The sequence below is a fragment of the Ptiloglossa arizonensis genome, chromosome 1 (assembly GCF_051014685.1).
Source record: "Ptiloglossa arizonensis isolate GNS036 chromosome 1, iyPtiAriz1_principal, whole genome shotgun sequence".
Taxonomy (NCBI): Eukaryota; Metazoa; Arthropoda; class Insecta; order Hymenoptera; family Colletidae; genus Ptiloglossa; species Ptiloglossa arizonensis.
Window position 1 is genome coordinate 25,329,766 of NC_135048.1, and position 18,717 is coordinate 25,348,482.

The following is an 18,717-nucleotide window of genomic DNA, read 5'->3' on the forward strand; positions in this document are numbered from 1 at the left end:
GCGTATCTTTAAGGCTCGTTTCGGAAATAGTAAACGCTGGGGAAATATCGCGGGATGTTTCCTCGTGGCGAGTGAACGAATAGCGCGTAACCGAAAGGAACCCAAGGTGGGCATTTCTCGAGGTTCTAACTGTTGATTCAGAATCCGTTATCAGCGGGGTTTATGCGCGACCAGAAGTAGTCGTGGCATTCTGTTTCCCCGCGGTTTGTATTAATAACTCGCTCGAGAGAAGAAGAAGAAAAAAAAAAAAAAGGAAACAGAGGAAAAAAAATGAAAGAAAAAGAAATCGTCTCGCTTTAAAACTTTCGGATCGTGGAGCGGTAAGAATGGAGTTTCATTCAGATGGGAGGTGGAGCGTTGAGGAGGGGGGGGGGGGGGGAGAGGAGAATCGAAGTCGACAATCGGATCGTCCTATTTGCCGGTGGACTGTTCTATTAATTTAGCCGTCCAAGTCGTCAACAAATTTCTTCTCGCGGAGTCTAACTTGAATACTTGAGAGGAAACAACTTCCCGTTTACTGTTGTCCATCAAACTTTCCCGGAGAGGCTGACAATTGGAAACTTTAACGAACGGAGACTGCCTGCTACGAGAATACTGTTGGAAAATATTGTTGCCGCTCGGAGAGAAACGACTCGTTTGACGAATACACGATGACATTCTTCGAGGGCTTCTTTTCCTGCTCGAAACGAACTATAACGAGGTATCGAGGGTTCACGGGGATTCGGGAATAGACGATTGTTATTGCATCGTTGCGCTGGTCGTGTGTGCATTCGATCGAAGAAGAATAATTCTAAGATTGCAAAGGTTTGCGAAAGTTTGGTAAGGTTTGCGAAAGTTTGCTGAGGTTTGCGAACAGTCGATTATTATTGCATTGTTGCGCTGGTCGTGTGTGTATTGGATGGCAAAAGAATAATTCCAAGGTCGCAAAGGTTTGCAAAAGTTTGCTAAGGTTTGCAAAGATTTGCTAAAATTCGCACACAGTCGATTATTATTGTATTGTTGCGCTGGTCGTTTATGCATTCGATGGCAAAAGAATAATTCCGAGGTCGCAAAGGTTTGCGAAAGTTTGCTAAAATTCACGAACAGTCGATTATTATTGCATTGCTGTGCTGGTTGTGTGTGCATTGTATGGCAAAAGAATAATTCCAAGGTCACAAAGGTTTACGAAAGTTTGCTAAGGTTTGCTGAAGTTCGCGAACAGTCGATTATTATTGCATCGCTGTGTTAGTCGTACGTGCATTCGATGGCAAAAGAATAATTTCAAGGTCACAAAGGATTGCGAAGGTTTGTTAAGGTTTGCGCACAGTCGATTGCTATTACATCACGTTGCTGTGCTTACGTATGCGTGTAATAGTATATGACAAATAATTCACAAGATTTGAGAGTGTTTGAGAAAGTTTGAGGTTTGTGAACAGCCGATCGTTATCGTATCACTTTGCTAGTCGTGTATGACGCATCGACATTGATACGACATCGGTGCACATCAGCAACATGTCGATATTTTCTGTAACACTCCATAAAAAGAAGTATGTCAGAGTATGATACCGACATTACTGTTTAAAAAAAGAGTAAAGTACGGATCAGAAGTGCGATGATTTTCAACGATGTTATAGCCATTATAGTAGCGCAGACTACTCGTCTGACCATAGACGAGGTAATTTTACTTGTTTGACCATAGACGGAATAATACTACTTGCCCGATCATAAACGGGGTAGTACTAGTTGCCTGACCATGGCGGGGTAATTCTACTTGCCTGGCCATGGCGGGGTAATTCTATTTGCCTGGCCATGGCGGGGTAATTCTACTGATCTGATCATAGACTGGGTAATACGGCCTGCCTGGCCATAGATAGGATTATACTACTTTGTCTGGCAATATACGGGGCTATACTACTTGTCTTTCCATATACGGAGTAATACTACTTGTCTGACCATGAATGGAGGTTGTACTACTTGGCTGGCCATATTCGAGCAATTCTACTTGTCTGACCATAGACGATGTATTATAATATTAGTTGTCTGTCCATAGACAGGACCCATACTACTTGACCTCGAGTAACGAAGGAAAAACAAGGTCTGAAAAAGCAATGGCCTCGTTAAATGGTTATAACTACGTTAAAAATCACCTCACTTTATTGCTCTCATGCTTGTTTGGAAGGCAAATGACTACGCTATACCAAGAATTTACTAACACTTTTCTTATGTCTAATTGTCTGAACATACCACTGCAATTTCGATATATCGAATTTTTTATAAGCCAAACGCTACCTCGTAGGCAAACAACTGTTAGAATTTGACAACTCCTTCTTCAGGTGGTGATTTGCTTACTTATGTATCGGCGACAATCAAATAGTCCATAATGGGAAGAAAGTGGAAGGATTAAACTTTAATTCGATAACTGTGGCAATATTCTGGGTTCAGTATTAACAAAGTTGTTGCAGTTTGAATTCTATATTTCTACAGTGCTCGAGTGGAATGGCCCGTATATGGTCAGACACGTAGTATGACCACCGTATATGGTCGGACAAGTAGTAGAACCCTCATACATTTCCCGATAAGTGGTATTACGTCCGTCTATAACCAGACAAGTGTAAATACGAGTCTATGGTCAGACAAGTAGGCATACGTGTGTATGGTCAGACAAATTGAAATGCGGTTGTACGGTCAGAAATTTGACCTTAACGAGAACGAAAGTAATAGAACAGGAGATAGAAGGTCTTTGATAGATAGGAGTCTCCATATTTTTCCGATATTTCATATCAAACTTTTTCATTGGCTTTGGTATCACTGCATATTGATCGACTTAGATCGTATAAATTCGTATTCCGACGAATCAATTTCGTTCGTTTTATCATCCTCCATCTCCTCGAAAGCAACAACACGACAACTAAGTGAGATCATTGTCTTAATGGCAACGCACTCTTGTCAAGAATCTCGTTATCATCGAAGCGATGGAACCACGATGCTGTGTTGTTACGGATAGGTGGACGCATCATATTTGAACTATGTATGTATAATAATGTGAATACGTTAACGCTGGTCTGGTGTTGCCTACATGCTGTGCTACTAAACGAGCAAACTGCTTAATTCTGAGCTCGCGGAGGTTAGTGCAGGTACACAAACAGTTGATTATTATTGCATCACTTTGTTGGTTACGTTCGGTGACGAAAACAAATAATTCTGAGGCCTCGAAGGCTCACAAAAGTTAACAAACGATCGTGTATTGCTACGTCACTTTGTTGGTCGCGTGTGTGTTCGCTAGTAAACAAAAATAATTCTGAAGATTATCGTTACATCGGTTTGTTGGTCGCGGTGGTAAAAATAAATAATCTTGAAAGCATCGTGTAGATTTACGAAAGTTTACAAACGATCGATTATTGTTACACCATTCCTAGTCGCGTGTGCTCTTGATGGTAAAAATAAATAATTCTGAGGTTGCAAAGGTTCCCAAAAGTTCAATAAAGGGTCGATTATCGTTACATCGGTTTACTAGTCTCGATAGTAAAAATAAATATTGTTAAGATCGTAAAGCTTTACGAAAGTTTACAAAGCATCCATTGTTACTATATCTTTGCTAGTCGCGTGTGCATTCGGTAATAAAAATAAATAATTCTAAGGTTACAAAGGTTCCCAAAAGTTCAATAAAGGGTCGATTATCGTTAGATGGGTTTGCCAGTCTCGATAGTAAAAATAAATAATGTCGAGATCGTAAAGCTTCACGAAAGTTTACAAAGGATCGATTGTTATTACACATCGTTGCCAGTCGCGTGTGCATTCGGTAATAAAAATAAGTAATTCTAAGGTTACGAAGTTTCTTAAAAGTTCACGAACGGCCAACTATTATTACAAGACTTTGCCAGTCGCGTTCGATGGTAAAAATAATTCTCCGGTCACGAAGATTCGCTAAAGTTCACCAAAGTCGAACAGTCGACTATTACATTACGTTGCTACTCGCGTGCAGATTCGTTGGTAAAAACAAATAGTACTCGAATCTCGAAGTTTCTCTTAATAAAATTATTAAGTATTTCGTATCTATTCCGTAGCTTCTATCACCTATCAATTTTTATCCTCCTTCTCGAGATATCACTCTTTTCCACATTTCTCTGTCCGAGCGATACTCGTACTGTTTTATTTCCTCCGATACGACGAACGGGATAAATTTTATCGCTAATAATATACGTCGCTTGATTTTTTTCCACGTTTATTAATTTTCGAAACCAAATGTAGAAAGTAGCATCATTCTACGAATATACTGTATTTTTCTTTGACGTTCACCTTACGGTTTATACATTAACGAATTCCTCCGTACACACGCAAATAAATTTTATGCTTTGTATCAAGCATAAATATATTATTCTGTCACCTTCACCTTCGACAATATTTACGTCACGATTTGTACACTAACGAATTCCCCCGTACACACGCAAATAAATTTTATGCTTTGTATCAAGCATAAATATATTATTTTGTCACCTTCACCTTTGACAATATTTACGTCACGATTTATACACTAACGTATCTTCCCGTATTACATTTAACAATATTTACGTCACGATTTATACACTAACGTATTTCCCTGTATTACCTTCAACAATATTTACGTCACGATTCATACACTAACGAATTTCCCCTCCTGTGGATACAAATAATTTAAAATTGTTGCATCGTTTCGTTAACACTAGAACTACCGATAGATTTCGGTACATTAAGTTACTCCTCGTACGTGTCTAAAGAAAGTCGATCAACGAAGAAAAAGAGGAAGTTTAAGTAAATTGATTGTATCTATAAAATAAAAAAAATGTCACAACGTCTCTCGAAAATACGTTATAGAATTTAAAATAAATTTCTTTGTTAAAGCAGAATTTAAAATAAATTTCCTTGTTAAAGCAGAATTTTAAATAAATTTCCTTGTTAAAACAAAATTTAAAGTAAATTTCTTTGTTAAATCAGAATTTTAAATAAATTTCTTTGTTAAATCAGAATTTAATGTAAATTTCCTTGTTAATCAGAATTTAAAGTAAATTTCCTTGTTAAAACAGAATTGAAAGTAAATTTCTTTGTTAAAATAAAATTTAAAATAAATTTCTTTGTTAAAGCAGAATTTAAAGTAAATTTCCTTGTTAAAGCAAAATTTAAAATAAATTTCTTTGTTAAAGCAGAATTTAAAGTAAATTTCTTTGTTAAATCAGAATTTAATGTAAATTTCCTTGTTAATCAGAATTTAAAGTAAATTTCCTTGTTAAAACAGAATTGAAAGTAAATTTCTTTGTTAAAATAAAATTTAAAATAAATTTCTTTGTTAAAGCAGAATTTAAAGTAAATTTCCTTGTTAAAGCAGAATTTAAAATAAATTTCCTTGGTAAATCAAAATTTAAAGTAAATTTCTTTGTTAAAGCAGAATTTAAAGTAAATTTCCTTGTTAAAGCAGAATTTAAAATAAGTTTCTTTGTTAAAGCAGAATTTAAAAGAAATTTCTTTGTTAAAGCAGAATTTAAAATAAATTTCCTTGGTAAATCAAAATTTAAAGTAAATTTCTTTGTTAAAGCAGAATTTAAAGTAAATTTCCTTGTTAAAGCAGAATTTAAAATAAGTTTCTTTGTTAAAGCAGAATTTAAAATAAATTTCTTTGTTAAATCAGAATTTTAAATAAATTTCTTTGTTAAATCAGAATTTAATGTAAATTTCCTTGTTAATCAGAAATTAAAGTAAATTTCCTTGTTAAAGCAGAATTTAAAATAAATTTCCTTGTTAAAACAGAATTTAAAGTAAATTTCTTTGTTAAACCAGAATTTAAAGTAAATTTCTTTATTAAAGCAGCCAGAGACCAACCGTTTCGACCGATTGATAAATCTAGCGTTAATCGATTTATCGAGCCACTCGTTGACAGAAAATAAATAATTCGAGAAGTCGCGAAGGTTCGGTCGATTATTAGATTACTTTGCTCTCCGATATCGGCGGGAATCCTCTATTGGACGTTGGGTGTGAACGACAAGTGTCTCGGACAAGTGCGGTCGGAAACCAGTGGATGTTTGGGTTTGAAGGTTCGGGGTTGAAGTGTGTCTGGAGAGACTCTAAAAATGCACGGGGTGCCTTGGGCGCGCGGAACCATAGCGGTGGCTGCGCGATGTGTGCGAATGGTTGAAGAGTGCTGCGCGATTGAGGAGTTGGTCAGTCTGTTGAAGAATTGTTGGAGAGTCGGCGAGGGTCGATTACGAGTTTTCCTAGAAACGGTGGAATTGTTTCGTGGAACTTCGCGGGCCACGTTCACTTGGTTGTTACGAACGGCTCACCGCGGTGGCGATATTTTCTCGCCTAAATCGTCGAGGCCTGTTATCACGAGCACGGTGTTGATAGAATTCTCGAATTGCGCGTGTTCTCGAACGCTCGGGAACCGCCGCGCGGTACCGTACCGGATATACGTTACGCGTTCATTATGCGAATTAGAAGAAACGCGTCGTATGGGATTAATAATGTAATTGCGTGGAAACGGGTCGAAGGTCGCTTTCACGCGTAACCTCGTATTCTCCGAGGTGTGTTTCGATTTTATATAAATATCTGAGCGGATGGAAACGATACTTATTGTTGTTGCGTTAATATCGGGGTTATCGAAACGTCCGTATTGCGTATGAGAGAAAGTGTACATTACGTATTTATTACGCGTGTAAAAGTATTCGTATGTATATACGTACGAAGTACAACTGGAAATGAGGTTATGTAATCTAACCTCGATTAGAAAACCTAACCTCGTATATCGAGCATCGGGGAAAATATTTGTACTTGTAACGTGGTATCTAGGGCCAACCGAACGAAATTGAAGATAATATTGCAACATCTGACTGTTCGTTTAATCTACGATAATATTTCGCGGGTGAAAGAACTGTCGTGTTTCCACTTAGATTAGTAATACTGTTGTTGTAATAATAACACGTCTTCGTTGCAGCACAGTTGTGCGAAATACGTATCGACGAATTGAATAAAATATGATATGTAGATACGGAGATAAATATGCAGTCACGGTGGAGAAACGAGGTGCGGTTACACACGCTGTCATTAACCTAACCTATGATTAACCTTTACCTAGATACGTGATTTACGATTCGACGTAATGAGATTTTACGTTTCTCGCGGCGAATCTCTCGCTACCGTAACCGTGAATAAAATATAAGTGTATCTTAATAAAATTTCCACGGCTGCATTTTAATGTATCCGCTTATGTGTTATAAGTTCAAGTTGTTCGATGGCCGCTTTCGTGTTCGCTGCTTATTAACGAGGAGCGGACGATGACAATTGAAAATGAAATCAAAATAAATGTAGCAATTACGAGTACGGTTTACCTTTTGTATCGTGGGTTAAACGTTTCGACCTTACCCGTGGATTTTTCTCTGTAACAAATTTTCCTCAATTAACCTGTACAATTAGAGAACGGAAAGAGTGGCTGTACGAAGAAAAATACGAAGAAAAATAAAGACATGTTATCGCACGCGTAACCAATTTATAAATTAACGACGACCCCCACTTATTCCTCCCAGCTGTTCTCTCATTGTTATTTTCCATATTAAAATCATTTCCAACGTGTGCAATATTATGTATTATTTACTAATTCTTTTCTCGTTTACCGCTCTAGATAATTACTATCGAGAATAAGTTACAGCAAAAATTCTTTTTCCATTATATACTTTAAAATTTGTAAATTAACGACAACTCCCACTTATTCTTTTCAGATATTTTCCTATTGTTATATTTAACACTAAAATCATTTCCAACGTATGCAATATTACGTATTATTTGTTAATTCTTCTCTTGTTTACTGTTCTAGATAATTACTATCGGGAATAAATTTCAAAAAAAATTCTTTTTTTATTTTAAATTCTAAAATTTATAAATTAACAACGATCTCTACTTATTCTTCCCAGGTATTTTCCTGTTATATTTAACGTTAAAATCATTTCCAACAATATTACATACTATTTATCAATTCTTCTCTTGTTTACCGCTTTAGATAATTACTATCGAGAATAAATTATAACAAAACTTCTTTTTCTATTATATATTCAAAAATTTATAAATTAACGATGACCTCTACTTATTCTTTCCAGATATTTCCCCATTATTATATTTAACGCTAAAATCATTTCCAACGTGTACAATATTACTTACTATTTACTAATTCTTTTCTCGTTTACCGCTCTAGACAATTACTATCGAGAATAAATTACAGTAAAAATTATTTCTCTATTTTCTATTTTAAAAAGACCTTCTGTATCTCTTCTGGAAAGAAAACTACCCTATCTTCCAAGGAGGATCCGGTAAAAGTTCGAAGCGTTTTCCAATTATATCTCTCTATATATATATATATATAGAACCCCGTCGAATTTCCCGCACACGCCGCATCGACGAAAAAGTTGTGCCCGGGAATTCCTCCGTCTCGAGTAGAATACATCGAGTGGCGCGGGCGGCGTGAAAACGACAGAACGATCAAATAGGCCCGTGTGCTAAACAGAAAACACCTGTCTGTTGCAGGAATCTGCTCCGGTTTGCGAGAAGTGCGCATCCAGATGCCGACGGCCGTGAAGAAAGGTGACTCGGCGATACTGAACTGCTGGTATGACACCGAGGGGGATCCTTTATACGCCGTCAAGTGGTACAAAGGGGGTCGAGAGTTTTATCGCTACGCCCCGAACGAGACCCCGGTCGTCAAGACTTTCCCCATCGGGAACTTGACGGTGAAGGTGAGCAATCGAATCCCTTCCCTTTTCACTACTTTCTCTCTATCTATCTATCTCTCACTCTCTTACCCCTTCTCGCTCTCTCTCTTACCCCCTCTCTCGCACGCCCCTCCCCGCTCATCCGCCCACTTTCGTTTCTCCGCGCGCCCGAACCGAGCGCCCGTGCCCCGCGGGCATCCAGTGAAATCTTTTGAGAGAGAGAGCGGGGACCCGCGACGAAAAAACGCCCCCGGCACCCGGGAAGACCAACGTCCGGGGATTTATCGCAGTCGAGAAGTTGGATGGAACAATAACCGAACGTTTCTTCTGAAATATGGCGCGCGGGATATCGCCGTTCGCTCCCTCCCCCCACTCCCTACCACCGCGTCCCACCGTCCGCCCCCTGTACCCCCACTCACCGTTACGCGGAACTTTGCGAATTCGAGCCGAGCTTCTTAATGAGCGGTAACAGAGGGGGATGTGCTCTGCGGCGTGGGTGGCGCATCGATTTGCCCGGCGAATCGTACAGAACCCCCACGGCCTGGTATTTTTACGAGGACGAGAGTGCATTTAGGGCAGTTTTTGCCCAAGTAGGAGACCCGACTTTTGGCGGGGTGGCCGATGCTTGCATACCAAAGGGGGAGAAAATCTTTAATGCTGGGACATTGTGGACAGTCGCGTTTATACGATCGTCGAAGCTTGATAGGGGGAGGGGCTATTTCTTGGGTGGGGGGATCGTTTTAACCGCCGTTGAGGGATTCCTTCGCGCATGGTGAAATGAAATTCTGAGCGGGATCGACGTCTTTTGTTTGAAATTTAATTAGGAATGTTTGTCTGCGATTGTGAGGGAGTAGAGTTCGAAATTGTACATTGTTCGGTTGCGCTCGAAGAGGTTATGTTTGTAGGGCGGAGAGAAAGTAATTTTTTCGCTTTGTATTGTACTGCTCGCAATTGACGGCGCGGGAATAATTTATTTACCAATGGGGTAGTTTTGCAGGCGTTCAGTTTCTTCGACGGGTTTTCTACGGTTATGTTTTACAATGAACGATTAAAAAATTTGATTTAACGGGTTGGATGAGTGGAACTCAATCTTAGATTAATCGCACTCCGAGCGTAAAATCTTTGTCCACAAGTTTCTTGGTTTTTGTGCTCGAGCCATTGAAAATGCTTCGCAAACGTTGATTCAGGGGAAACAAATTAAACGCAACAAACATTGCGCGTGTATGAATCTCGGGCACAGAGAACGTCTTTGTTTTTTCTTTTTTTTTAGGGGTGCCCCGTTGAAAATGTTTGTCGACCACTGATTCGAGCGCGAAGAGTTAAACGTACAAAAATTTTGTTTAGAAATTTCCATGCGCTGGATTTCTCTCCTGTATTTCATCTGTCGTCTTTCGAAATATTTGAGAACCACTGATTCAAGGGTTGATCGTAAAAAAATTCTTGTCTAAAAATTCTGTTCTCGCTTTTGGAAGGTATCATCCTATAATGTTTGAGAACCACTGATCCGGTAGGGATGACCTCTTTTGAAATATCTGAGAACCGCTGATTTTAGAGGAAGAGAGTTGAGCGCAAAAAAATCTCTTCGGGCTTTCAGAAAGGTGCCTTTCCAAATATTTGTGAATCATTGTTTCTAGGAGAAAGACGCATTCTTAAACCTTTTGAGAACCTCTGGACATAAAAAATTCTTTGTCTAAAAATTCTCTTTTCCCTTTTGGAAGGAGTAGCATTCGAAGTGTTTGAGAGTCACTGATTCTGGTTGAAAGACACATTCCCGAATATTTTGAGAACCACTGATTCGGAGGAAGCGAATTGAGCGCAAAAAAATTCTTTGTTTAAAAATTCTCTTTTCCCTTTTGGAAGGGAGTGCTATTCGAAGTATTTGAGAATCCTTGATACTGGTAAAAAGAAGCATTACCGAATATTTTGAGAACCACTGATTCGGAGAAAGTGAATTGAACGCAAAACAATTCTTTATTTAAAAATTCTCTTCTCCCTTTTAGAGGGAATGCCATTCAGAGTATTTGAGAATTACTGGTACTGATAAAAATACACATTTCCAAATACTTTGAGAACCACTGATTCGAAAGAAAGGAATCGAACGTAAAAAAATTCATTGTCTACAAATTCTCTTTTTTTTATGGAGGGAGTGCCATTCAAAGTACTTGTGAACCACTGATACTGGTAAAAATACACATTACAAATACTTTGAGAACCACTGATTCGAAGGAAAGGAATCGAACATAAAGAAAATTCATTGTCCAAAAAATTCTCTTCTCCCTTTTAGAGGGAGTGCCATTCAAAGTACTTGAGAACCACTGGTACTGGTAAAAATACACAGTCCCAAATACTTTGAGAACCACTAATTCGAAAGAAAGGAATTTAACGCAAAACAATTCTTTATTTAAAAATTCTCTTCTCCCTTTTACGGAGAGTGCCATTCAAAGTACTTGAGAACCACTGATACTGATAAAAATACACATCCCGAATACTTTGAGAACCACTGATGCAAAGGAAAGAAATCAAACGTAAAAAAAATCATTGTCCAAAAAATTCTCTTCTCGTTTTCAAGTGAAGAGGGGGGCACATACCCATAACGTTTGAGAACCGCTGATTCGATGTCGGTAAGTCCGTCATCCGAAAACGTTTGGGAACCACTGATCCGGGGGAAACGAATCGTTCGCGCCGCGAGACATCGACGAATCTATTATCGCGACCGTCCCGCGATTATCCGCGACGATATCGTAAACACGGCCCGTTATCGCGGCGGGGTTACGCCATCGGCGTCGAGGGGTGAAACGAGAATTCGTCGACGCAGAAGTCGCATTAGTCCGACCAGATATACCGTGGCCACTTGACTCGTTACTTTTACCAGCGGACAGGACGTAACGAGGCTGAAGCGACCGTTCAATATTTGCTTTATGACGACGACTCCCAGTCATTTTCGCTCCTCGTTGCCACTCAGTTACCATCGGTTGTACAACGTCGTTATAATTGTTCGTAGGTGCCTCCTAGGCGCGAAATTATCGAACCGGGCTTCGATCGACGACCTCGAAGCATCTCCTCCCGCGTTTACGGCGATGTTGTAACGTTAACGCGCGATACCAAGGGTGCGGACTGGTGATACAGGTTTCAAACCCACCGCGATGGAACGCGTTGAAAGGAAAAGAAATAACTCGACGACGCACTTACGTACGGGATGATAATACCCTTTGGAGATATTCACCTACTTAGTTCGTGGGTAAATGGTTCTTTATATAGCTACCTTCGCTGTCGAATGGCTGACATCTTCTGAATTATTGGGTGATCTCGGTATGGATATATCGATACCGTGTTATAGATTCTTTCGGTTCGGTGTCTCGTACAGTGCTTCGTTCGAATGAGCTGTCATCGTTACGTGTCTCCGTTACGGGGAAACGTTTCGCGTCTTGCCGCGTGCGCGATTTCTCGGAACGATTCAAACGGAACGAGAATAACGGGGAATTTACGTACGATTGATCCGATACGTATCGAATACAATCGTGAATTTGAAACGTGGTTCGATGTTGATTAGAATTTGAAACGAATTACCGAGGAATTATTCGGGATACGGAGAAGGAGTCGTTTTTACGAAGAATTGTTGCTATCGGTACCGGGAAATTGTTTACTGGCGAAAATTAGGCAAGAGAAACTGGGACAGTTTGTTGTTCCAAGATTGAAAAATAATTTTTTTTTTATAGTCGCGAATCCGTTCGTCTGTCAAATTCGATCGATTCATGTGGGAAGGAGCAGGTTTCGCTCAAATTTGACAATTTTTATTAACTAAATTATTTTTCCTTTATATTTCGACAATTTTTAATTTACCGCGAACCAGCGTTCCAAACAAACACGATCAATTCCGGTTGGTGAATTTTTGCTCAAATTCATCGGTTGCTAATCAATGAATAAATTTTTACGTTAAGTTCGGGTCAGTTGTAACGGTTACAGACCTGTTCCCCGTTCAATTGGAACTATTGTTACGAGAGCGGTAACAAAACCCTTTCGTTGCGATCCATCGATGTTTGAAATTAAGTACCTCGATAGCTGGGAACCTATACGTCTGACAGCCACGCATCGATACCTCCAAGACTCTTAACAAACAAATCTCGCGCATTGTGCAAAAATTACGAACCCAGCCCCCGAAACGAAAGAACACAATTAACCAATTCTAAATAGAAAAGGTCGCCTGAAGCACCGTGAACTCTCGCCGGTCTGGCGAGGGTTGGTTTCACGATCGAAAACAGGACACGCGGCGCTCGTTTGAACAAATTACACATTTCGTACGGCGATCCGAGCGTTCCGACTCTCACTTCGTTCGTCAAACCGTTCCCCTGAAAAAGAACCGAAAAAAAAAAAAAACAACAAAAAATTCACCCTCTAGTCCCATACACACAACCACACACACCTACACACACGCATATACACACGACGATCGTTTACGCTCGGTTAATTCGCCAACTACAGGCTCCCCGGGCGCCCTGCACCCCCCCTCCAGTCACCGGTACTTTCCGGCCGCGGTTCGGCGCGTGGTATCCGCCATCGCGTATCCGCGGCCGGAATTCTTCGTTAATACGTACGCGATGCGGCTGCGGAACCCCCGTGGTACCGTCCCCCGAAACTTTCAAACGGCCCCATCGTTCCGCCGCGCGAAGCTTTACATAATCCTCCGTTCAACATGCGAGTGTCTCGTTACCCCCGTGCTAATAGCGCGTTGTAAAATTACAAAGAACCGAGCGAAATTGCTTTTTCGTCGGGCTTACTAAATCCTCGCGGGCGAGCGCGCGTCCACTGTCGCTCGCTCGCTCGCTCGCTCGCTCGCACGGTCTACCCCCACTCCGGTCGCGTCGTACGGACAACTGGCGCGGTGGTGGGGAGGCGAGAGAGAAAGGCGGCGAGGAGTGGGGGGTCCTGCGGTCTAGCGGCCGCTATCGGGCCTGGCCGGTGCGCCCGACAGAATTTCTCTGTCGTTGCGGAGGAAAGAGGGTTGTCACGGGGCAGAGAGCTCCGAGAGGAACGAGGTGGGAGGAGGGGGGAGGGGGGAGGACAGCGGTTCGGAACGACTGCGGGGGCCGCGCGAATAAATCGCGACGCGTCGCGAAATTCTGCGCCACCGGGCCGACGGGGACGCGCCGTTACGGAGCGTAATGTCGCTCGTAAACCGCGTCCGCGGCCGGCGTATTCCGCGAGCGTGAAGCCTCCGCTTGGCAGGGAAGCGGTTGTGTTCGCCCGTGGGGCGAATGACACCGACGTCATCCCCCCTGTGAATCGATATCGCGAAGAGGCGAACGCACGGTCCAGTTGCCGTCTTCGCAGCGCGCGCGGATTATTCAACCGTTCGCTGGCTCGGTCTGGCGACGGGACAATACGAAACGGCCGGCGAGCCTTTGTCTTCCGGTCGATTGATCGATGTTCCCGCGGTGCTTCGACGGTTCGGGTTTTTTTTCCACGTGGAAGCGAGACAGAGAGAAAAGAGAAGCCTCTATGGCGCCCGGGTGTCATAAATTTCTGGCCGTCGAACAATTCGAGGAGAGGCGCTCGGAAGACGGTGTCGCTCGTGAATCCTATCGATCGGGAACGATATTTCTTTCTTTTTTTTTCTTTTTTCTTTTTTTTTCCTTCAGGGGGATTTTCGTTTGCGCTTTTTATCTCTTTGTTTGTTTGTGTTTTTTTTTTCTCTCCTTTCAACGAAAGGACTTTGTTCCGCGCGTCAACCGGCCAGGGGGTGACCCCGATGTTTGTACGAGGTGTAGCGCGAGGAACGGGAAACGTTCGATGGATATGAATGGTTTATGTATACTTCGCGAGTCGAGAGTGTGCGTTCGACTGGTCGAGCAATCGTATTCCGTCGAGACGCCCTCGTCGGTTTTAAGCGCGCTCGGTTCTTAACACGCGACGTTCCGACCGATGTTTTTTCAATATTGAAATTTAGGCGAGTACGCGCGCTGGACGGATTTTCGGTGAAATTTTTTAATCGTGTAATGGGAGAAATGGGGAACCACGCATTTGTTAACGAAACGAGAGTATATATTGGGTTGTTAGGAAAGTCGTTTCGTTTTTTTTTTTTTTGGTGAAAACGAAACACGATCTTTTTAGAGTTTATAAACATTTTATTGAGTTTTATATTCTCCATTTTGGAAAACGAAACGACTTTACGAATAACCTAATATTTTCTTGAATTAGATTCTCGCATAAATTAAATTTTCTTGCGAATTGGAGCTTCAAAATAATCACTCGTTTCGTTGAATTTGGGCATGTGAGGCCCGAAATTTTTTATTCGTACAGAAAAGATAAAGAAAAGCTGGAAATATTGATTAACGAAATAAAAATACTATTGGGTTGTTCAAAAAGTCATTTCGTCTTTTTTTGATGAAAATGAAACACGATTTTTTCAGAGTGTATAAACATTTTATTAAATTATATATTCTCCATTTTGGAAAACGAAACAACTTTACGAACAACCTAATATTTTCTTAAATCAAATTATCGTATAAATTAAACTTTCTTGCGAGTTGGAGTTTCAAAATAATCACTCGTTTCATTGAATTTGGGCATGTGAGGCCCGAAATTTTTTATTCGTACAGACAAGATAAAACAAAGCTAGAAGTATTGATTAACGAAACAAAAATACTATTGTGTCGTTTGTAAAGTCATTTCATTTTCCAAAATGGAGAATATATAATTCAATAAAATGTTTATACACTCGAAAAAAATCGTGTTTCATTTTTACCAAAAAAAAACGAAATGACTTTCCGAACAACCTAGTATATATATTTTTTCGAAGCCTTAAAATTAAATAATAACTCGTGCCAAATTTGGGCACGTAAGGCCCAAAGCGTACGTCTCGGTTACAATCCGCTCCTGACAGTAGCACTAATTAATATAATACGTCAGACACCCACAAATGACACTAGAGGCGCAACGAGCGTCGTCAGCTGCCACTAGAGGCGCAACGATCGCGGTCAGATGCATTCTTTCGGCCCGCGAACTGTACATATTTAATATTTTTCAACCGTTTCCAATCATAAGAAATTTGTAACAATTCACGAGTACTTGAATTCATTTCCAGAAACGAATCGCAGAGTTCCCGCAGAAATAGGGTAAAAGTGATATTTTTTAATTACATTGCAATAATTTCACGCAAGCGTTGAACGGGGCCTTCCGAGTCTGCACATAGTACGATTGCACGGCACGAAAAGGAAAGTTCTTTTACCGGTAGTTTAGCTTCAAGGTGCCGTGGACTTATCGCCACGAATTTATCAGTGATGTGATAAGAGAATTAAATTTACCGGGTTCGGAATCAATGATAGCGCAATTAAAATCAGTCTCCCGATCAGTTTGCACGGCAGCAATACGGAAATGTTCTTCAAGTACATTACTGGAAATATTTATCGCTTCACCGGCAAATCCACTTAATTCCCATACGTCTCGCAGCTATAAGATCGATAAATTGGTCGGTGCCCTACTTGTTTTAGCACAGATATCGAACCGCGTAGTTTTACTACAAATGAGCGGCACGAGTATTTTTTTAATTCCGACGACGTATTTTGTGAATAATAAATGCAATAGAACGCGAACAATCGTCCAGGTTTCGACGTGTTTGAAATATTCTATCGTCGAACAATACGAGAAAATGTTTCGCAACGTTTGCTCGAAAGCGAAAGATACGTAACCGAATAACACCCCGGACATCGAATATTAAAAATAACAATGTTAATATTTCGTATCATCACCGGCCAAGCTTTTATCACGGATTTCTGTAACTTTTGTAGCAATTTGTTTAATTATTCACCGAGAATTTTCTTGAAACTGCACCGCAACCATTGACTTTTCGCGATTCGGTTTTGTTTCTCGATTCTTTTTTTTTTTTTTTTTCGACTATAGCGTTTCCAATTATTTTCCAACGGTTTATATCCGATTCGGATCAGCCAATTTCATATTGGTAGTTTGTTGACTTTCCATAAAAGAAATTTTATCTCTAATTAAAAATGAAATATTAAACAAATACTCGCGCGCCCGTATTTCGCCGGAAATACAAAATCGAGTTCGAGGATGCGTCTTCCTTGCTTTTTGATACAGTGTCGAGACATCTTTTGAAATGAAATTTTCCACAAATCCAAAATGGCCTGTAATCGACGTTGCTTTTCTTTTAAAATGTTTATACCAGCTTCAGCTTTTACCGTACCCTGCACAAAGTGAAGACTACCGATCCCTTTTCCCAGAAATGCATCTTCAGACCGGGCTTTCTGAAAACTTCACTGCCAGGTCCAAAGATTTTGTCAGTAAATTCTTCACCTTTGGGACGTTGAACAAAAATTCCTTTGCCATCGTTCCCTCTGACGTTGAATTTTGATTCGTCCGAAAAGATTACTCTTTCCCGAGTCTCTGCAGTTCAACTAACACGTCACTGGGCCCACTCTAAGCTCTCTTCGTTTTTTCAATACGTTCTTAAGCAATTTATAATTGCTTACTATTCGCGAAGCAGCCTTACCAGTCGATATATAACGTGGTTCGATTAAGGACAAGGAATGTAAACGTATTGACAACCGAGGCTTTAGAAAAAATTGACGAGACGATACTAGACGCGAGAAGAATCTAACCTGATTGAATTTGCTGAAAAACTTGAACGACTTAAGTTTCTAAAAATACTCGGAAGTTGATGAATCCTTCGCCAAGAAATTTCTAAATTGATTGTTTTCTCGTTGACGAGTGTTCGGCAACAAATGATTAAATTCGTTTATTACTTAAATTCGTATTTTTCTAAAATACTTTTTAGAAAAAAGTAATTTTATCGCTAATTTTATCTCTAATTTTATCGCTAAAAATACTCGAGGTTCCACGAACCCCTAACGAAAAGATGTCAAATTCAAGCTTCCCTCTGATCAAGATAATTCAATAATAGAAAAGCAACTACAGCAAATTTACTTGTCCCCGCATTTATGTTTCCTCCGATAATTGTTCCTAAAATACTTGTGTAATGTCATTGCTGAAATAACTCAAGGTTCCACGATTCCTTAACTAAAAGGTGCCAAATTCAACCGTTCCCTCGGTTAAGATAATTTAAGAACAGAAAACTATACAACCAATTCGCTTAACCCCGCATTCGTGTTCCCCAGACAATTATTTTTTTAAATTCTTGTACATCGCTAGAGAAACTCTGAATTCCACAAATCGTCAACCAATACCTAATTCTACCACACCCTCAGACAAGATAATTCAACAACAGGAAACTATACAACAAATTCGCTTTTCCCCGCATTCGTGTTCCCCAGGAAATTTTTTCCTAAACTTCTTATGCATCACTAGAAAAATTCTACATTCCACAAATCCTCAACCAATACCTAATTCTACCACACCCTCAGTCAAGATAATTCAACAACAGGAAACTATACAACAAATTCGCTTTTCCCCGCATTCGTGTCCCCCAGGGAATTTTTTCCTAAAATTCTTGTACTTCACTAGAGAAATTCTACATTCCACAAATCCTCAACCAATACCTAATTCTACCACACCCTCGGTCAAGATAATTCAATAATAGGAAACTATGCGACAAATTCGCTTATCCCCGCATTCGTGTCCCCCAGGAAATTTTTTCCCAAAATTCGTCTACATCGCTAGAGAAACCCTGGATTCCACGAATCCTCGACCAATACTTAATTCTACCATTCCTTCGGTCAAGATAATTCAACAACCGAAAACTATACAACAAATTCGCTTATCCCCGCATTCGTGTTCCCCAGGAAATTTTTTCCTACAATTCTTGTACATCGCTAGAGAAACTCTAGATTCCACGAATCCTCGTCACTCCCTCGGTCAAGATAATTGAACAACAAAAAGCTATACAACATATTCGCTTATCCCCGCATTTATGTCCCCCAAGCAATTTTTTCCTAAAATTCTTGTACATCACTAGAAAAACCCTGGATTCCACGAATCCTCGACCAACACCTAATTCTACCACACCCTCGGTCAAGATAATTCAAGAAAAGAAAAGTAATCG

General features: G+C 40.3%; 1 protein-coding gene across 2 annotated transcripts in view; it reads left to right on the forward strand.

The window, feature by feature from the left end:
• The window catches only part of LOC143148854 (cell adhesion molecule 3-like), an 80,113-nt gene that overhangs the window by 16,818 nt on the left and 44,578 nt on the right, over positions 1 to 18,717 (forward strand). For both annotated transcript variants that reach the window (XM_076315615.1, XM_076315625.1), the window contains exon 2: positions 8,521 to 8,729. In XM_076315615.1, the coding sequence (XP_076171730.1) occupies positions 8,521 to 8,729 (209 nt within the window). The remainder of the gene's footprint in view (positions 1 to 8,520; positions 8,730 to 18,717) is intronic.